Consider the following 21,695-nt stretch of genomic DNA (forward strand, 5'->3'; position numbering starts at 1 on the left):
AAAATGTATGTATCAAATATGATTCAAATGGCATGTCCATAAAATCAAAAATATTGGGACAATCGTTCTAATATTTTCATCGGTTAAAGTGGGCATGAGGAGAGGTGTGCACATGAATTTTGATGACGACTAATCAGAAATGAAGCAACGTTTAACTTTTTAACATGAAGCATTTTAGTCTATCTAGAAAGCGCACCATTTTGTTACAGAGCCACATGATCATCGATACATGCACTCCAGGTAGCGATCTAAAAATTGTAATGACTGTCTGTCAGTTTGCATATCATGCAAATGTGTCACGGTACTTCGTTCTCGAGCCTCATTAGAAATCCCCACTCGTCGTCAGCGATGAAAGCCGGCGTTATTTTAAGTGACAGTTTGCTGGAAATCCCCCACCTAGTGGTTTAAGCTCCGCCCTTGGCGTCCAGCAACACACGCACACAGTGGACGCGAACAAACCGAGCGCACATCCAAGCTAACAACAACCAAGCAGGCGCAACCATGGCCCTCCACAGGACCACTGTAACCAACCAAATGGATTATAACCGGGAGTCCAAAGAAGGGAAACCGTCGACAGACGAGCGTCTGGATAGTGGCGTCGACTCGCTCAAAGAGGAGGACTACCAGGCGGTAGCAGAAGAGATATGGCGCCTGCAGCTCGAGTGTCAGCCGTCGCAAAACAAGCAACTTCCAGCTTGTGCAGCCGCCGAGATACAAGAATGGAAAACACAAATCACCGAGGACGGAGACACGTAAGTTGCACCACGAATGGCGCTAGCGGCGTGCACAGTCTACTCGCTTGAACTAGATTAGCTCGCCAAGTCGTTTGACCAGGCCTGTCTGCGAGGTAATTCGGGTAATTTCCTGCGGGGAACGTTTTCCGTTTTCTTCCGAACTTGCCATCAAAATGTATGTCAGAATTCAGCCAGAGCCTATTTTTCTCTCCTCCTTCCTCTCCCTTAAAGTAAGGTGATGTTGCTTGGGCACCACAATGGAAGTTTTTCGGTTTCTAATCACCGGTTTGGCTGCGGCCTGAAACAGCGGGGTTTCATGTCAACAAAAGGCTATTATCAGCAGGAATCTACTATGGCCGCGGGTCAGAGTGGGAAAGTCCCCTGCGCGCCGCCGAACAATCCCAACCGGCACGCGCTCCCTCCGGTCCAAACGAGAAGTGGCCGAAAAGAACCAGAAGTCGCACAGTTTGAAAAAGCACGGGGGCCGGTTTCAGTACAAAGCTGTAGGTGCCAAGGAGATTTCTCATTGCAACGTTTAGTGAACGCTTCACCAAGATCGGTGGTGAATTACATCACGTTTAAGTGCGGGCCAGGAGGCTTCTTAAATTACGTACTTATAAGAATTAGAAAAATGTTTACACGATAGTGTCGCATTATATTGTAAGATAACACGAATGATTAACAATCTAATATTCCAGTGTTACCCTACTTTTACTGAGCCATGGGACATCATTTAAACAATAAAAATCATTTGGTACACCACCAAGCAGCAAAAGAAACCCTCATGCCTACTATAAGCCCATTTAATTGTTCTGCATCTTACTAGTGTTACTTCACGGATTTTCCTCTTTCGCGGGGGGGGGGGGGGGGGGGGTGTCTGGTCACGAGTAACCGTGATAAGCGAGGGATCACTGTAATACTCTTCGGACCAATCAGGTAGTATACAAGTGAACTTGTATACTACCTGATCTTGACAAAGTAATAATAATATAATAATAATAATACATTTTATTTATAAGCGCCTTTCAAGACACGCAAGGACACTTTACAATCAGGAACAAAAACAATAAAACACAGAACGGGTTGAGCAGCGGCAGCCAGACGCGCCAGCGTTCACTCAACCCGGAAGTCAGAAAGTGTGCTGTTAAGAGTCACTGCTTTTAGATGTGCTATGAGCCACAAAATATTCGACAAACCTGCTCAAAGGTGGTAACATGGAAGGCTGTTGAACAGTAGCAAAAGGAAAACTACAGTCGTTACCTTTCTACCCCCTGAGGGAAACAAGTCATGTACTTTGTATCTAAAACATGTGGTTACACAAGCTCTATTCTTCCCATTGTCATCATCTGGAAACACATCAAATAGACGTTAATGGGTTAATTGACTGCACCGAATTGCACTTTCAAAGAATTGTACCTCTATGGCATCTATGATATGTTTTAATGAGACCAGCGCCTACTTTATAGAAATGGAGTACAAATTCTCCTGTTATAGTCACTAATTTAACTTCCTCAAACGTAAAAAAAAACAAAAAAAACATGGTCGACAAATTTATTGATTGCCAAGTTGATTACAGCATCCTTTCACCATGATGACCAATAACTTATCATTTTATTTCTTTATCCTTTTTTTTCATGGAAGTGTTTTGTTTTTAAGAGTTTTGGCTGTGCATATTGTAACAGCTTCTCATTGTCTGTCTCCAGGCTACTGCACTTGGCTATTATTCACGAGGCAACGGACTACATCAACATGATGATCGAGCTCTCCAAGAACACAGACTTCCTCGACGTCCAAAATGACCAGCGACAGGTGTGTGAGCTGAACCTTGTTTCGCTCTCGACTCCCCCCTCCACAGAGCCATCGAGTAGACGTTCATTTCTCTCTCTCTCTCTCTCTCTCTTTGTATCCCACTTTAGACGGCTCTTCATTTAGCAGTCATAACAAACCAATCAGATGTGTGCCAGCGCCTTTTGGCCGCTGGCTGCGACCCCACGCTGGTGGACGACAGCGGGGACATGCCCGTCCATATCGCATGTCGCCATGGCAACCTGCTGTGCTTCAGCGTCCTCACACAGTTTTGTCGTCCGGAGCATCTCCAAACGATGACGTCGGCATGCAACTACCAAGGTAAGCTTTTAACAAAGCATCATTTTTGTTGTTGTTATTTTTAGCGGGGTTATAATAGTCTTTTGATTTTTCTTCATAGTTAGTTTTGATTTCGTTTTGACTTTTATTTCAATTAGAAGATGGATGGATTGTTTTAACTTAACTTTTTTAACTTTAACTTTTAACTGATTCAGTACCAGCCAATTCTGGACAAAGTCTGAAAAGACGTTTAAAAACGTCTTTGGGAGTGAATGAGTTAACTTTTGTGTTTGGTTCATCTTTTTTTCCTTGAAAATGCTTCATGAGAGTTTATTTTTTATTAGCTTTAGTTTTTAGAAATTGTAGATGGCGATATATGGTATATTTGTCGAGTGCAAGGTTTATTTAAAAAAAATCTGCAGGTATTGTATAACAAAGTACAATTCTCAAACCACTGTTGAACCTTCCTTCCTCTGTACAGCAACACGAAAATAAATATATTTAAAAAGAACCCAAAGGCTTCTGCATGATATTAATTGACAGAAACAAAAATAAAGGACATTTTCCCGATGATTAGTGTGTTTCTCGAAACGCAAGATGCAGTTTCAGTTAGTTTTCATTTTTTTAAAGGCATTTTTGTTTACAATTTTTTTTTCAATTTTAGTTCTATTTATTTTATTCACTTTGTTTTACTGCAATAACCTTGGTTTTTAGTGTGCTGGAGAATCGAAATTGGCCATTTGTGTAGATTTGCTTCATCATCTCCATACAGTGTGGTCCCTTGATTTATAAGTTCCCCAATTACAAAGTTGTAAAGCATCACCTGATCGAACGGTACTAATGAAAGCTCGACACTAAGGCAATGTCACTCTCAAACATTTAGTAAACTGAATGTAAGTTGATTTGATGTTGCTCTGATGTTTTCACATATCTTCTAAACAAGCTTCAGGCAAATTAGCACTCATCGTCGGCGCGACCGTGGGTTAGGTGGAAGGGGGTGTGTCATTTGCACGCGAAGGCTTCCGCTTAACTTGTTGTTCTGTCAAAGTGACCGCCTGTCTGTCTGTCATGGTGTCGGATGTTAAGCCACTTCTCTGATGTCTTCAACAGGTCAGAACTGCCTCCACTTGGCCTCAGTTTACGGTTTCCTCTCGCTGGTGGAGAATCTTGTGGATCTGGGAGCTGACGTTAACTCAAAGGTATAGCGCAGACTTGTTCAGCATGCTTTTTTTTCTCCCCGGGTGTATTGGAAGTGTTCACTCATTTCTGAATTCCTAGGGGAAAAAATGCATCACAGTTGTTTTCCTCCCATTCCCCAGGAGCAGCGCAACGGCCGCAGCGGGCTGCACCTGGCCGTCGACCAGCAGAATCTGTCGTTGGTCAAACTGTTGCTGAAAAAGGGAGCTGACCCCAATCTCTTGACGTTCGGAGGCCACACCCCCTTCCACCTAACCCACGGTCGCGCCGACGACGAGATCAAAAAGGAACTGTTTGCATTGACCCGTCCCGACTTGAGGGAACTGCCTGACAGCGAAACGGATGACAGCGAGGATGAGGAGGATGGGCAGTCGGACGAGGAGGTGGGTGCGCGCTTGCTCAAAACACCGACTGCACATTACAGTAAAAAAAATAAAATAAAATACTTGTGTGCGCAATCCCCATGTCTTAACGCTGTTGTGTTTTTCAGGTGGGTTATGATGACATCCAGTGGAACGGCCACTAGCAGGAGGAGATGAAGTTAAATAAAGAAAAGGACTTGCCATGTCTATCGCCTGGCTCATGGTGCGGCTGAAGCCACACAGACGTGAAAGGAGGTCTTGTGACACAAACGGTGGACAGCGAAGAGAGCGAGAGAAGCTAATAGGCAGCTGTAGAAGCTTATCAAACAGACTGGCAGGCGAATCAGCCTGCAGCACTGCGGGAACGTACCATGTGAGCATTTGGCTCGCTTTTTCATGGCTTGCCAATCATTCGCAAGCGCATCCATCCACATAAGCAGCTCTCTTGTATGATATTGTAAATCCTGTGTATACAAAGATGTATTTTCTATGGAAGCTGTGTCTGTGTACAGTAGAAAAGGTTGTAAATGTTTGACAGCGACACTCCATTTAAATTAAAATGCTCAAATTTAACCGAGATGAACAAAACAAAACTGTGTTTGTGGCTCCAGAGAATAAAGGCAACACAATAACGCAACGGAACACAATCAAGGCAGCGCTAATAGAGGAAATGACATTTAGCTGGTAGTTTTCTTGACCTGAATAATGTCAGGTGAGTTTTTGTGCTTCATTATTGCATAAGATATTTGAAGGCCGACTGGGAATGAGGAACTTGCCACACTTGGACAAGATGCTCGGGGAATTTTGTCTGCAGAATGAGGCCGCATCAACCAGGAAGCTTTGGGGTATGTGTGGGCCAACAGGAAATTCCCAAGAACACTCAGCTGTACATCACATTCCGTCCTCTCTTGCACCAAAGAAGGGAATCTCTGCCCAACAGGCTGTTTCAGTAAAGATAAGGAAAGGGAGTTTCGACAGTTTCACTTCAACAGAGTGACGTAATTTCACACCTGATAGCAATCTGTATACTGCGCTGTTTCATTAAGTCAGGTGTGTCCTCAACACACCTGATTCAAATGATCAGGTTCGTTATCTTGCTTCTTTACAGCTTGCTCATCCTTTGAATAACATGTTTCACCAGGGCGGGATGGGGAAAACGGGGTAGGTGCGTCAGCCTTTGAGGACCGAGTTTAGACACCCCTGCATTCAGTGGTACTCTCCTCATCATCTTTTTTATATCTAAACTCCCATTTTTATTTTAAGAAAGACAACGATTTATCCGTCAATTTTCTTTACCCGTATTCCTCGTTCAAAAGGAAATGATGTTCAATAGCCGTTTTAAATACGTCATAATAGTTTTAGGAGAAATTTCGCTCATAGTCTTGCATATTAAAACAAAGAAGCATCGGTTATTGTGTATGTAATGTTTTGGAACACTTTTAACATCCAAGAACGTTTAAATCGATTTAACCCTTTCAGGGACGGCAGTCACTACAGTGGACAGCTCATCGTGTTATCAGGTTACACGTTGCATGAAAAGGGTTAAATAAGATCATCCGTATTCTTACCTGAGCAAAGTTTGCATAGAACAAAGATAAAACTATGATAATAAATGTTTTGTCCAGGGAAACCAAGACAAGTATTTTATAAAAAATGATGAGATTTATTTGACAAAGAAAAAAAAACAGACACCATTCACAGATCTGTCAAGGGACCCTTCTCCCTGTCCCCCGCGTCTTACGCTGTCTTTTTTATCTTGTTTTCTTCTCTTTGGGGAAGGTTAAGGTCGGCGCAATCGGCAATTTGAGCAGCTACACAGAATGCAGTCTAGTGCATGAGCAGGCAACGTTGCTTATCTGCAAAATAACTGGTCAACATTCAGTGGTACACTGTGCTGGAATCAGACAACACGGTGCTCGCAGGCATCTGGTGTAACCCTTAAGGACTACATGAGTAGCCTGCAAGCCTGTTCTAAAAATAGCTTACCAGTGATGATACATTGTGATGCAAAGGTTCCCTTTCATATGGAAGTACTGTACCTTTGGGACATCGAAATAAATTTATCCGAACACACACACACACACACACTTGAATATGCACATTTTATTCAAAATGTCTGCTGACCATACTTAGAGGCCCGTATCTTTGCTTCTGTATTTGCCATAAAGACAAAATCAGGTGAGTTAGGGCAGGGACACATAAAAAATCAAGGATACCAGCTTTTGAGGACCAGAATTGCCCACCCCTGTTCTTAAGGATAGCTGGGAACCCTGTAGAGGTCACTCATTTTGGCCGCTTGTATTCAGGGTCTTGTTGTTTTGGTCATGACCATAGATGATGGTAGAAACATAGATCGACCGGTAAATCAAAAGCTTTGCCTTTTGACTCGGCTCCTTCACCTTAACCGACCGTTAAAGAGTCTGCATGCCTCTTGATTTCCAACTCAATTGTTCCCCTCACTCCTGAACAAAACCCTAAAATACTTGAACTCCTCCACTCGGGGCAGGATATCATCACCAACTCAGGGCACTCAACCATTTCCTGACTGAGGAACATGGTCTAAAATTTAGAGATGCTGGTTTAATCTAACCACTTCACACAAGGCTACGAACCACTGCAGTGAAATTTGAAGGTTGTAGCTTGGTGAAGCCAAAGAAGCACATCATCGCCAAAAATCAGAGATGCAATACTGAGGTCACCAAACCAGAGCCCCACAACCGCCTATGCTGTGCCTAGAAATTCTGTCAATCAAGGTTATGAACAAAATCAATGTCTGAATCCAACTCTGGCTTGAAACTAATTCGACAATGCAGGACAAACTCTTGACACCAATTGTACAGGGACTGAACAGCTCATATTAGGAGGTCTGGTAAATCGCACTCCTGTAGCAGTAGCAGACTCCACAAGATCCCCGAGGGACAGTTGAAAACCTTCTCCAAGTTCACAAAGCACATTTAGACTGTTTGGGCAAATTCATACGGCCACTCAAGGACACTACCAAGGATGTAGTGCTTGTCCACTGCTCCACGGCTAAGAGGAAAACCACAGTGCTCTACCTGAATCTCACATTCGACACCTGCCAGCTTGAATTCTGCTGTGGTGACCTTACCAAGAAAGTGTTTGACTGATCACACTCAAACAGTGACACACCCTACGGCCGGAGGTACCAGGGGTGCGGCTGGAGGTACCAAATTCCTCATGCACTCCTACCATCATCATGCCTGGAGTGGGTGTGTAGGTAGGCAAGTACAACAAGGAACTGGCACTGAGGAACTGTTTGAAATTATGGGGGAAGAATTCCTGCCTGATCACAGCATGCTTGCGTTTTCATCTCGGCATCCTGCGTGTGGAGTTGAGAGATGTCAGTCAAGCGTTGCCAACAGGGATCTCGTGTGACTTTAACTGTACATTCAGTTGGCATCTTTATCGTGCATCCACTGCACCCGAGACCCGAGGTCAGCTTGAGAGGTCAACAGACGACTGCATGGATTGGATACATTACAAAAAAAGTCAAGATGGTACAAATGAAAAATCTTTTGAAGACAGTATATCATCCGATACATTCTCATTACTTAGTTACCCTTCTGGAAACTGTACTGTAATGTCACCAACTACATAAACTTCCCTCTATAAGAAACAGTCATCTTCTTCTAAAAGGTCGCGGAGGGGAGGGGGGGGGGGTGTTACACTCCTTATTTTTTAAAGATAATAAACTGGAACTGTAAGGAATCTTGATCCCGTGTTTATAGCCGGCTTGACCGTCATGCTTATCACCACACCGCCGACGTTCTCTGCCATTTGAATGAATAGATGTTACTGTCTTGGCGCTTATTCTGAAGAACACATGACAAAGAACTAAGCAAGACTAGTGATGTACAGTATGAGCTTAATGCTTCATGTGACCGTGTCCATATACTGACTGGGATTTACTTCTAGGTGGTGACCCCAGCACAGTCCTTCCTCTGCTTGCTTCGGAGGTCCCTTCTCCTTGGCTGATAGCCTTGAATGCATCCTCTGAGGAATTGCATACAGAAAAAAAAAAAGGCTATATTTACTGGCCTCTTTGAAAGTCAGGCGTTTAAAACGCTGTAAATTTTTCACGCATGACGGCCACGTCTGCATCACAGTGTACTCATCTCAACAGCGTTGTAATTATCGAAACCTCATTTGCATAAACACGCATGAGTTTGTTTAATTTCAGTTACTCCTGGGCAAGTTTTCGCCTTAAAAACTGCACCTAAACATAAATGGGCATAATATACTTTCAAAATATAAACTCATCTTCCACTGAAGTGCTTTGCCAAATGGAAAGCTCCAGCAACATCTGGGTCATATTTTATATAAACTTTATTAGCAAATGGCAACAAGGTCTTGATAAAAATCATAATTTGCTCCCCCCAGGCTATCAACGTACATCGAAAAGCAGGGTCTTTGAATATTTTTATTCAAAAGTACAGACATGATGAATTTATTGTGCATGTCCTCCTTAAGGTGGCTGAACAGGAGCTAATGCCGGCCCGAACAAAGTACAACCTGGACCGGATGCAAGCCAATTGCAGGGATTGGGTATGTTTTCAGGGCATTCTGCTAAGGCACAACCATTTCTGTGGTACTTCATAAGTGCTCCGGTCTTCTGTGTCATCATAAGGGATGTGCCAGGTGTCTCCCGATGTCTGCACAATGGTGTCACAGTTGGGAATGCTCTGAACACACAAAAACATTTTAAATAAGCATCTTCGCATTCTCTCTCGTGTCCTTGCTTCTCCCTCTTACCTGAAATCGGACCCTCCTCCCTGCCGCGATATGTCCATGCACGACCAGCTGATGGCCCCGCTGCCATTTGAAGAAGAGTCGCCTGGTGGCCTCATCGGGCAAGCAAGCCTTGTGGTCCCTCATCAGGTCCTTACTCACGAAGCGACAATGGTTACCCGAATGCAAAGTGGCATACAGCAAGAAGGGATCGTCTTCAGAACTGATGGAAAGGGTTTTGGGGAAATGAAAATGAGTAGCTCTAAATAAAGCGCTTTGTAGCAATGTGTGTCTATCATTTACTATGTTCCTTACATGTTGTCAGTGAAAAAGCAATGAGCTTTCTGCTGGATAAGGTTCATGTTGTGTCTGTCCCAAGATCTCGAGGGTCGCAACATGTGTTTCCTCCCCAGCACCAGAACAGTAAGGCCCTGTCGGTTGAGCTCTGACACCACCGCCAGCAACTGAAACACATGCACAAAACCCTATGGGACAGGTGTGGCCAACCTTTCTTGACCCAAGATCTACTTTTCAAGCCAACCAACCTTCCGCGATCGACCGTTACTGCACGTGCACGCATACACACGCGCACATATACATGCACGCATGCCATAATGAGCAACAACCATAAAGGCCCCTAACATGAACGAAACAGAAAATAAAGTAGATACAAGAGTTTGTGAAAAGCAAATCCCTGCCTACCTTTGTGGGAGACCTGACGCGGAGGCATGGGACGCACTTTTGCAGCGTGTTAAATGCATGATTATCACTATCGTAGCTCATGTTGTTTGTTGTTTCATCGTGTGGACCTGACATGGACTGTTTTCAGCGCTTTTTGGCCACGACATTCGTCAAAGGAGAAGTATCTGTGCTTGGTGGTTGCGCCTTGTCGGCAGCACGCCTGTACTAGCACAGATTTTGATTGGGGGGAATGTCGACGCCATTGACTGTCGGTGCTGGACAGACCTGGGGCGCTTGTGTTTTTTGCGCCTGTAATGGGCAGCATTTTTCACAACCCCGTTTTGTTCAGTGGAGATGTCGGCGCTGTTGGACAGTCGGCGTTGGTGCGGCTGGATGGATGGCTGCTGAAGTTGAGGATGAGGAGAGAGGAGCATTGGTGCAGAGCGCCGCCTCGCGTGGTGGGATGCCTCCAAGTGGCGGGAGGGGGGAACGCCGGGGCTCTTGGGCCCCAGTTGCGGCTAAATGCCCACCAGCCGGCGGGGGAGGAGGTGGGGCCTCACCGGAAGGTGAGGCGCCCAGGGCTCACCCCGCTGGAACGGAGGGAAGTGGGAGCAGCCGCCCCACAACCCTCCTTAAACAAAAATCAGGCGAGGGCCCTTCCGGGGCCCGCACTGAGTGTGAACCTCGCGGGGCACCAGCGAGAGTCGTACCGGGTGTGGGAACCGGGAGGGGGGGGGGGGGGGGGCAAGCCCCTGACGGGGGCCGATTGCCCAGGAAGGAAGGTGCAGAGCGCCGATGCGTATTTGGGACCAAGAGTCGCCGCTTGGAATTGAAATGGATTTCCATGGGACAGGAGAAGTGAACCAATCTCTTTTTTTGTCAATGGATGCTACAGCTTCCTGTTGACTTTGAAACTTAGCTTGTAGCCCACGTGTGCACATTTTGAGCATGACGTCTCTGATCCACTGGTTAAAGGACACTTTGATTCTCTCCTCTTTCATCTCAAACTGCTTCAAACAACAAAGCGTGTGACGGAAAAGTGGTTAGGACTGCACGACTGTCCCTGTTTTATGTTATGTGTTGCGTTTATTATTTTACTTTATGTTAACTGTTTTGTTAAGCGCTTTGTTACAGCTGCCGCTGTTGTGAAAGCGCTATATAAATCAGCATGTATTGTATTGTATGTGAACAAAATACTTCTCCAGGCCCTCCATGTTCTCATTCTTTGCCAGTGCCATCGGCAAGCAGACATTTCAATAGCTTCTCCCTCTTCCCAGTAACAATTTTTGCACATGCCTGTGTGACAGTTTTAAAATATCGACTGTTGTAGCTCGGACTCTCTGCATCATTTGCACAGCTACCATTGTTCAGTACTACAGAACTAATGGTACCGCGACATTACATAAAGATTCTCTATACTTACGTGTTACGTCCTAAATATTCTTCTTGTTATAGTTGCTCGTTATTGCAATATTACTTTGGCTCATAGTGCTGGAGACAAATTCCTTTCAAGTTTTTCATATATTTGGCTAATAAAGAACATTATGATCTTTTACACCAGATCAATTACAGTAAGATGTGTACACCAAATAGCTCTTATAACCAAATTGTACTCTTTGTATGGTTGAGGTATTGTCACACATGCCATACCGCAGTGAAGATTAAAATATCATGAACAAAAAGGACATTTTCGCTGAATGATTTCAAATAAAAAGTGAATAAAGGGTACTTCAGTTCGTAACTAAATGTGTCCTGCAACCGACTGGTGAATGAGTCAAGTCATTTGGGATCGGGTCCAGCTCACCCTCAAACCTCATTAGATAAAGCAGTATCGAAAATGGATGGAAATATCGCTTTCTGATCATTCTAAAAATCTTTGTACTTAAAGTCAATGTGCGAAAGATCACATACGATACGCCTGTCACAATCGAATAGAAGGATGTGGGAAGGCAAGGTGGTGTTTAAAACAGTGTGTTATAAGAGGCACCTCCCACACACTTATGTTGATGCAATGACTCATTCGTCATTGTGCGACCTGCGAAAAAAGCCCCGAGTATGGAGATACCCCCGAAAATGGTAAAACTGTGCTTGTGGAACTAAAATGGCTTTCCGTGCATGAAATTCTTTGTTTTATGTGTCCTTACCATCTCCGATTGCTTGCTTCTGTCCTTGTTGATATTTGCCACATTAAGACCGTCCACGACGACATCAAACGCTGGCTTCATCCTCACAAAGGCCTTGAAACTATCCAACTCCTGAGGAGACACAAATATGTTGATCATGCAAAAGATTATAGATTTTTTACGGTACTGAACAAAGTTTTCTTTTAAAATTCAGAGGTTTGTTGTTTTTTGTGGTTTGAAGTTGAGCCTGAGCTCCATCTGGAAGTATTGCAGTTCAAATGATGGAATCTAAATGATCACAGGCCTGTAATATAAAACATAAAAGTGTACCTGGTTGTTCCTTCCATCCCTAAATACAAATGTGTAATGCCAGACGACAGTCTGCAAAATGAACCATCCCGTCCGTATTCAATACTGAAATAGTGTATGAGAAAAAAGAATTTAAAAAAAAACCCTCATTGGAAACATGTTTTGCTTTGATATATATAACGAAACAAAACAAGGCTATGATCATCCATTTTAACAAGAAACTCGCATTTTCCGAAAAACAGCAAATAGTTGAGCTGCCACTCAGGCAAGGAGGAAGTCTGCGGTAACCAAAAAAGACATACAACATACTGCCAGAGACCAATGAAACTCTCTCAGGCACCTGCATGTCCAATTCTACTGTAAACACTGAGGTCCGGCTTTGTGGCGAGCAGGAACAACGTGTTGTGATCCAGCCAGGGAACATTGTGTGTGTTTTCACTTTTAGATATGCAGCGGCGTGGAAATAGACTTCTGTGAATTCCCCTGGACGTCAAGCTGTGCGCACTCTCACATGCACGCGCATTCAAAATGTAGCCCGAGAAAGTGAAAGCTTGTTGTATTGATCCAGGAACAGAAGCAGAAAAAACACGGCCCCAAAGCTCTTACTATATTTATGTTGAATAAACACTGAACACACACGAGAATGACTCTTCCAACTTTCAACTTGGGAGTGCGTCTAGCTCAGACTGGAACATATCTTATTGCTTGGGTGTAAATATATCAACTAAAAAGGGAAGTAGTGAGGACGGAGGAGGGAAGACCAGAGACAGTCAGTCTACTCCCAGTGTAATTATCCAGGGACTTTCCACAGTTGATATGTGAGACCAGCTCATTGTGCCGCAGTGGGTAATATGACAGCTTCCAACACACGTTCATACACACAACCCTGAATACATTTACACACGCATCCATCTTATGCTGTGATTTCAAAAAGAGTGTCTTCAGCATTACAATACAGTATGTGGATTAGATTTTGCTTCTTTTGGATAGAACATTGCCATCTAAGCAATGTCTTTGTCAAGGACGTCGCTGCATATGTCGGCAAGATGATGCCAAGGCGCATTGGGCATGGGTTCAAACAGCGTGGCTTTGTAGTTAAAGAGTGTATAAGTACTAGACTGGTCCGCCATCAGTCCAGACCTGTCTCCCACTGAAAATGCGGCGCTTATAAAAGCACAAAATACAAAAACGGAGACCCTGGAGTCTTGAGCAACTGAAGCTGTACATGGTCATCCACAAAAAACAAACAATGAAGATTATCAGTTTGAACATTAGATATCTTATCTTTGTAATCTTTGTATCTACTGACTGCTGTCAGGCTGCTGAATAAAAATAAAAAAAATTAAATAATAATAATAATAATAGGCGGCCCGGTAGTCCAGTGGTTAGCACGTCGGCTTCACAGTGCAGAGGTACCGGGTTCGATTCCAGCTCCGGCCTCCCTGTGTGGAGTTTGCATGTTCTCCCCGGGCCTGCGTGGGTTTTCTCCGGGTACTCCGGTTTCCTCCCACATTCCAAAAACATGCATGGCAGGTTGATTGAACGCTCTAAATTGTCCCTAGGTGTGAATGTGAGCGTGGATGGTTGTTCGTCTCTGTGTGCCCTGCGATTGGCTGGCAACCGATTCAGGGTGTCCCCCGCCTACTGCCCGAAGACGGCTGGGATAGGCTCCGGCACCCCCGCGACCCTAGTGAGGATCAAGCGGTTCGGAAAATGGATGGATGGATGGATAATAATAATAATAATAACAATAATAATTGAATGATGTGAAAAACAATTGTAAATAGCACTGCGCCTTATCCATTTTGTATTTATATTGCACTTAATTGAACGGTGTTTGTTTTTTTTCTTCTTTCTACCCACAATCTTACTGCTGTAGACTGTAAATTTCCCCAGTGTGGGACAAATAAAGGATATCTTAATCTTAATGTCTTAATAAACCCTTTATTTGTCACACAATTGAGAAATTCCCCATTTTCAGCAGCAAAATTACAAAAGGGAGAAAGGAGAAGACAACAAGTATATAAATAAATATAAAAATAAAATATAAATATAAGAATATTAAAAATGGGTGAGTGGGGGTGAGTCTAGGTTTTCAGGTCTGTCTATTCAAGAGCCTGACAGCAGTCTTCAAGAGAATCTAGTTTTTATTTGCGCTTTACACAACGTCCCAATTTCATTGCAATTGATTTTAATTATTAAGGGGAATAAAAGTCTTGAGGCCATGTGAAAAGGTACTGCCCTCTAGAACAAATAACTGGTTGGGCCACCCTCAGCATCAACAACTGAAATCTGGGTGTTGTTGATACTGGAGGAAAAAGAGGAGTTACAAAATTGAAAATTGAAAATGCAAGCTAATTTTATTTTCGTGATCAAAAAAATACAGAAAGAGAGTTTCTGAGAGAAAAATGGTCTTCCTGGCCGCATAGTTCAATGAACAGACCTGAACATTGTTTTTCCCTTGCCAGGAGGTGGGTCACTAGGACCCACTTCTGGATGCAGGCCTGGAAGTGGAGCTTGAAGGCGAGTTCCTGGTGGCCAGGCCTGCACCCATGAGGCTTGGTTGGCTTCAGCCCAAAAGAAAAACGTAGAACCCCCCTTACCATTGGCTGACCACCTGTGGGAGGGGCCAAATGGGTTGGGTGCAGTGTGAGCAGGGCGGCGACCAAATGCGGTATGATCCCCTGCTACGGAATCTGTCTCTAGGCAGGGAGGGATGTCACCTCTCTGGCAGGGAAGGTAGACACGAATAGATCTAGTCAGACGTGCCTCCACATAGAGCTTGGACTGTGATACCACTCTTCTCGAGAGTCAAGTCAAGTCAAGTCAACAGTATTTATAGAGCACTTTCAAACAGCCATCGCTGCATACAAAGTGCTGTACATGGAGCAATTTAACATGCACAATAAACAGTAAGACAAATCGGTAATAAAGGCGGTAGAAAGCACCAAACAGTAAAACCAAGAACAAATCTAAGTCATGCTGAGTCGAATGCCAAAGAATACAAGTGAGTTTTGAGGAGGGTTTTGAAGATGGGCAGCGAGGAGGCTTGCCGAATGTTTAGTGGGAGGTCATTCCAGAGAGAGGGACCAGCAACAGAAAAGGCTCGATCCCCTCTGAGCCTCAGTTTAGTTCTTGGTACTTCTAATAAAGTCTGGTCCACAGACCTGAGGCGCCGGGCAGGTGTGTAGGGGCGGATGAGCTCAGAGAGGTAAGGTGGCGCGAGATTATTCAGAGATTTGAAAACAAATAAGAGGATCTTGAAAATAACTCTAAAATGAATGGGGAGCCAGTGAAGGGATGCCAGAGTAGGAGTTATGTGCTCCCTCTTACGAGTACCAGTCAAGAGGCGAGCGGCGGCATTCTGGACCAGCTGAAGGCGCTTAATGGAGGACTGGCTGACTCCAAAGTAAAGGGCATTGCAGTAATCGAGCCGGGATGTGACAAAGGCATGAATTACCATCTCAAAGTGTTCATGTGAGAGGAGAGGTTTTATTTTGGCCAGCTGTCTAAGGTGAAAGAAGCTGGATTTAACAACGGCACCAATTTGCCGATCGAGTTTGAAATCACTGTCCAGTTTAAGGCCCAAGTTTGAGACTGTTGACTTAAGATAAGGAGACAGGGGGCCCAAGTCTACAGGATGGAATGTACAAGGGCCACTGGGACCAAACAATATCACCTCTGTCTTCTTTTCATTGAATCTCAAGAAATTTTGTGCCATCCAGGTTTTGATTTCTTCCAGACAGGATAGGAGTGGCCTTAATGAGAAGGCGTCTTTCTTGCTCAGTGGGACATAGATCTGGCAGTCATCTGCATAGCAGTGGAAGGGAATACCATGTTTCCTTAAGATGGAACCCAATGGGAGCAGATACAGCGAGAACAGCAGAGGCCCCAGAATTGAGCCCTGTGGAACGCCACATGACAGGGGAGCAGTGCGTGACTCAGAGCAGCCAAGGCTGACACAGAAGGTTCTGTCAGCTAAATAGGACCTAAACCACTCAAGAGCACTGCCGCCAATGCCCACCAAGTGCTGCAAACGAGACAGCAGAATACTGTGATCCACTGTATCAAATGCTGCAGTTAAGTCCAATAAAACTAGACACACGTGGTCTCCAGAGTCATTTGCCAGGAGGATGTCATTAGAAACGCGTAACAGGGCTGACTCCGTGCTATGCATCGTCTTGAAACCTGACTGGAAGACCTCCAAGATGTTATGTTCATCCAAGAAAATTTTCAACTGCATGTGCACGAGAGGGGTTGGAACCTCTTCCACTCTGGAGTTGCCCAAGGTGAAAGCCACCTGGCAGGTGACGTAATACATATTGCCCCCCCGGCTTGTCGCCTGTCGTTGGGGTACACCCCAGTGGATGGGCGAGTAGACTCCCTCCGCTTTTGGGTGGGGTCCTGACTGCTGGAAAGCATTCCTGATGGGGACTTAATAGTTTTGCTGGGGGACTTCAATGCTAACGTGGACCTGGAAAGGCATGATTGGAGGCAATGGCCCCCACCGATCAGAACCGCCAACGGTGTTCTGTTATTGGACTTCTGTGGTTGTCATGGATTTTCAGTCATGAAAAACATGTTCGAGCACAAGTGTGTCCACTTGATACCAGGAAATGCTAGGCCGCAATTCGATGGTAGACTTTGTGGTTGTGTTATCACACTAGGGGCTATATATCTTGGACACTTCGGTGAAGAGAGAAGCGGATGGTGTGTTGGCTCCGTTGCTGGGGGAAGACGCTGCTCCGACCCGATAGGCTCAAACGTGAAGGTTTTGTGAGGGACTGCTGGGAACGTCTGGCAGAATCCCCTGTCAGAAGGAGTTTCAACTGCCACCTCTAGCAGAACTTCAACAACTGCAGGTCCCTGGGAAGGCGGGGGACATTGTGCCCAAGGAGACCATGTTTCATGCACAAAAAGCGCTCTACCGCAATGCACAGGGTGAACAATCGTTGTGGCGGCTGGCTTGACTTCCGTCTTGAAAGACCCACAACAGGCAGCATGTGAAGGTAGCTACAGTGAAGCCCTGACAGAGCATTAGGTTTTACAGTAGCTTTCTTTTGCGAGACAATTCTAACACCCCCCCGGGGTAGAGAGAGAAATTCACTTGCCTGTCATGACAGTTTCTGCTGTCACTCCAAGACTTTGCCAGAGTTGTCACCGTTTCCTGGTGTCAAGTGTCTAAAATAGCTGATCCGTTCAGGAAAATGTCAAAATAAAGTACCCTGATCTGGCTGAAAGCGTCAAACAAGGTAAGACAATTTCTCTCTCTTTACTAGGAAAAATAAACTTTTGTCTGAACAAGATAAATCTAAAAACTTTGATTTAAAAATATGTGGTAGAGTAGTCGTTTTCCAACGCAGAGGTTGGTGGTTCGATCCCCAGCCATTGTTACTGTGTCGAAGTACCCTTGAGCAAGATGCTGAACCCTGATGCTGCGTCATCAGTAGGTGAATCGCTTTGAGTACCCAATGTAGAAAAGTGCTATCTAAGTGACAGCCCATTTACAAAAATGTAAGACACTGAATTACAAAAAATATGTATGTAATATTTAATAAAATCTTTCTTGGCAAATGGAAAAAAAATGCTGATTCCATCCATTCATTTTTCAATTTTTTACTTGCCCTAAATGAACGCACATCATTTTTTTGAAATTGCAGGGTTGCAGTAAACAAACGCCTGCTGTAAATTCTCAAATGTTTTTGACTTTGTGAAATATTCACCTCGCCACAGTGAATATTATTCGGCATCACACGACTGTCAATCAGCCTGTCTTTTAAAGCAAAGTGCACTTTTTATAGCTGAACCTGTCGTTGATTGAACGATGTATTTATAAATTACACACTGAACTGTTGGGGTGAGTCGCAAGCCAGCAAAAAAAAAAATAAATAAATAAATGAAAAACAACACCAAAACCACCCTTCCAATTAAAAACAAATCATATACTAACGAATCTGAAGCAACTGCAACTGGAGATGGGCGAAAGACACCATCTACCAGAAGAAAGGAGCATGACCAGTTGCTGTGTTGGGTTGTCAAGCAAGGCACTCTTGATAGGTTTTAAATATTTTACTTTGAAAAGTAATGACACGTGATACACATTTTTAAAAAAGACAACAGTGCCGTTCTCCTGTTTAAAAAGCACAAATAAATATAGTAGGGTACTGCTTAAAAATGACATCCAACACCTGTACAATCAATATAACTGACCTCTGGCGTGGTCTTGTTGAAAACATCACGTCCCTGGATGATGTCAGTCATGACTCTTTTTCTCAGTTGTTGGTACTCCTCCGCAGTCAGCTGAATGGATTCCAACTCTGTTCCACAACTGTTGCACACACCCCTACACTCACAGCAATACACATATATAGTAACAACAAACATTTTTTTTTAGCTCATGGTACAAGAAAATCGAGAAAAATATTTGTTCTGAGTGTGTTTCAGTTAAATGAGTTACTTTGGCGAGGCGCTGCTCCAAGTTCCTCTCCACTTCTGTCGTGGAATACTGAAAACGGTGAAGAGAGCATGAGAGTTGGGGTGACCAACTCTGGTCCTCGAGGGCCATGATTATCTTGCATGTTTTAGATGTTTCACAACACCAACACACCTGATTAGCTTGCAGATGAGCTGATCCTTGGAGTCAGGTATGTTGGACAAGGGAAACATCGAAAACATGCATAATGGTGGGCGTCAAGGACCAGCGTTTCCCACCACTGCCTTTTAGTAATCAAGTCAGAATGTGACTAAATTCCCTGTGTGTCAAATTTTTTTTTCAATGAGGATCTACAGAGGTCTAAATTATATTTAGTGATTTTCACTCAAGTTGCTTAACTAGGTGCTAGTGAGATTCTCCACTAAGTTCATTATTCACATTTGCTTTTAGCATGTAAAAATCTCAGACTGAATCAGGCACTAGTTAAGGTATCAACATTTTCTTTTTTTCCATCTAATTTAATATGAGCAAGTACGTCCTAATTATTTAAGATAAGAAAACCTTTATTAGTCTTGCAATGGAGAAATTCCCGATTCACAGCAGCAAAGTTATGAAAGGAAGAAGTAGAACAACAAAATATAGGAGCTGCTGGAAAAGCCACTCACGCGGCGCCATTTTGAAGCAAAACTGTAGAAATGTAATCTGAACATTTGTTAATTTTTTGGTAAATCATTCATGTTTTGACGCAAAGGCACTGGTGATTTGGGCTGGAAATCTCCGATTAGTGTACAATATGCTATAATAACATGAAAAAAAAAGTCATGATGAATTCTCAATGCTAAACTCAAGTCAAACCTTTTCTTTGCAATGATGTTTTATGTTATTGCAATTGTGCAATATGAATTCAACAGAAACATTTACCAGTTTTAAATCCATCCCGCAGGGTTGCCATTTGTTCTGTACTGCCACCTGCTGCCGAACGCCCCATGAACAACTTCAGAAAACACTGATGAGGCATGACAGTCGCAGAATGAGCCCGTGGGCACCGTGACATCAATTTGTGTCGACAGCACGTGGCAGTACAGTACTTTTGTAGGACTGCTTATCAAGCACAAAAATCTGCTCCATAAACTCACAATGTCATTAACCTGTCATCTTCATCACTGTCTTGTACCTTTCAAACCAGGTCTTGATACTGTTAGCCAGACTCAGCTGTGGGTAAACTTGGTTGTTCCTCATGTACATCAGAATTCTCAGCAGCCTCTCTCGCTGCTCGCTCAGCAACATGGTCTCTTCGTCCTCCATGCCCACTGTCTTAAAAAGACATGTCCAAGTCTCATGTTGTGGGCTCAGACCTTTTGCCAATAATTCCTCATAAAGAGCCCAGGCAGTGCTTGGATCCCCGTTTAGCATGGCTGCAGCAATTATATTGCCATAACTGCGAGATGATGGGGTAACAACCTGTCAAGATGACAATCAAATTAGATATATGACAATACAGTCGCTGTGATAGCACTAACCTCCACCTTGCTGCGGATTGATGAAAATGTGTAAGAAACTGCTATTAAACAACCCAGAGTTTATTCACCTTCTTGAGGTCTTGTAGGAGGCTGATTGCCTCTCGCCACCTTGCTGTGCGGCTGAAAGACTTGATGAAGAGGCTATAAGCGCCGGTATCCAAAGAGGGGAAGCTTTCTCGCATAATATCGTAGACATCAAATACTTCTTTGTCATGATTGCCATTCACGCATAGTGCCAGATACTGCAATAGGATTTTATAGGAAAGCGTTCCTGTTTCAGTGGCAACAAATGACAGCAGAGACCTATGGCAAAGCAGAACATACAAGAATTTGCAATTAATCACTAAACCTGAGTACCGAATGACAGCAGCGCTTTAAAATAAAAAACAACGCAAGAGCTTCTAAGTCACATAGCAACCCTTTAAGTCCTCTTACTTGGCAATATCCAACTCTGCCCCAGATTTTAATAGTGTAGACAACATGCTAATGTCAAATCGTTCCGGACTTCCAAGAGACTCCTTCAGTTTCTTCCATTCCTCAACAGATAACGGCTGGTCAGGAGGTTGCAGTTTTCCTGTAAAACACATCAGCCTTGATTAAATACACATTTCTTAAATATATATATAAATAAATAAATAAATAAACACTACATAGCAAACACATTCTATAATTGCAAGCTCAAAAAATAAAACAAGCTTACACACACACACGCCCTTTTACCGGTAATTAAACAGAATGTCTAACAGCAAGGTAATACTTGGATTCTTGAAAGTTGAATTTATCACTACCTTTCCTCACGGATGTGCTCTCCGCAGTCTCCTCGTGATGATTCTCTTCTGGGGAAAATCCCGCCTTCCTCTTCAGCATTTCTGCCGTCCTCTTCGCCGTACCAGCAGCGAACACGTATTTGGGGATAGGAGGATTTTTCCGGAGAAAAAAGTCCTTGCCCTCGCCATCTGCCACACTGTCCCACAACTCATTTTTCGTTTGCCTGACGGTGCTATTTTTTAATTTGCTCTGCAAATGTGTCTGTCTACTGTTGTTTCTGCTCAATTTTGGGCCGGAGCTCCACTCCATGGAGCACTTAACGTGTGCTGTGTTCGGCAACGCGAGGAACGCTAAAGATCCTTGATTAATAAAAGGTAATACAGACCTAAGGCACCGCTTAAGGCTTAATATCACACTGGACCCCATGGCCAATGTCGCTCCTGTTATGCTTAGAACTGAAGAACGGCCTTCAAATTCCAATATTTACAATAATTATTTTTGTAAACAATCTGTATGAATGCAAATTCCACCACATAGCTCAGCACATAGCCACCGCATATGAATAAACAATCAGAAAAGGAGACAAACCGAATGAATATGTTGTTTTTAAACATATATATGTCCGACATACACGTGAACTCTCAACTCAAATTGGAATTGTACTATTTTTCAGCTTCTGCACAACAGCAAAACAGTGAGCTACGTCGCATATGTGACGCAATCAACATTCGACA

General features: G+C 43.8%; 2 protein-coding genes across 2 annotated transcripts; one reads left to right on the forward strand and one right to left on the reverse strand.

The window, feature by feature from the left end:
* The first annotated feature begins 412 nt into the window (after positions 1-412).
* LOC147195968 (NF-kappa-B inhibitor alpha-like) lies at positions 413-4,971 on the forward strand. The gene is made up of 6 exons (XM_086127934.1): positions 413-752; positions 2,438-2,543; positions 2,651-2,861; positions 3,930-4,018; positions 4,139-4,399; positions 4,507-4,971. The coding sequence occupies exons 1-6, from the start codon at positions 502-504 to the stop codon at positions 4,540-4,542; spliced, it is 954 nt and encodes a 317-aa protein (XP_085984060.1). The 5' UTR covers positions 413-501; the 3' UTR covers positions 4,543-4,971.
* A 3,834-nt stretch (positions 4,972-8,805) lies between these two features.
* On the reverse strand, positions 8,806-21,663 carry prorp (protein only RNase P catalytic subunit). Its single transcript, XM_086127466.1, has 10 exons — positions 20,982-21,663; positions 20,629-20,767; positions 20,262-20,496; positions 19,848-20,134; positions 18,698-18,745; positions 18,451-18,583; positions 11,953-12,063; positions 9,443-9,591; positions 9,152-9,350; positions 8,806-9,081 (listed from the first exon to the last, which is right to left on the reverse strand). The coding sequence occupies exons 1-10, from the start codon at positions 21,385-21,387 to the stop codon at positions 8,953-8,955; spliced, it is 1,836 nt and encodes a 611-aa protein (XP_085983592.1). The 5' UTR covers positions 21,388-21,663; the 3' UTR covers positions 8,806-8,952.
* Between the last annotated feature and the right edge of the window lie 32 nt (positions 21,664-21,695).

Source organism: Hippocampus guttulatus, chromosome 13 (assembly GCF_054856545.1).
Source record: "Hippocampus guttulatus isolate MCC_2025c chromosome 13, RoL_Hgut_1.0, whole genome shotgun sequence".
NCBI classification, from domain to species: domain Eukaryota; kingdom Metazoa; phylum Chordata; class Actinopteri; order Syngnathiformes; family Syngnathidae; genus Hippocampus; species Hippocampus guttulatus.

Coding starts and splice junctions, on each gene's coding strand:
- LOC147195968 (XM_086127934.1), top strand. CDS start 502: ATGGCCCTCCACAGGACCACTGTAACCAACCAAATGGATTATAACCGG. Junction 2,544..2,650: donor TCCAAAATGACCAGCGACAG/GTGTGTGAGCTG, acceptor ATCCCACTTTAG/ACGGCTCTTCATTTAGCAGT. Junction 4,019..4,138: donor GAGCTGACGTTAACTCAAAG/GTATAGCGCAGA, acceptor CCCATTCCCCAG/GAGCAGCGCAACGGCCGCAG.
- prorp (XM_086127466.1), bottom strand. CDS start 21,387: ATGGGGTCCAGTGTGATATTAAGCCTTAAGCGGTGCCTTAGGTCTGTA. Junction 20,135..20,261: donor TCCTACAAGACCTCAAGAAG/GTGAATAAACTC, acceptor TCATCTTGACAG/GTTGTTACCCCATCATCTCG. Junction 18,746..19,847: donor ATCAAGACCTGGTTTGAAAG/GTACAAGACAGT, acceptor CACCGTTTTCAG/TATTCCACGACAGAAGTGGA.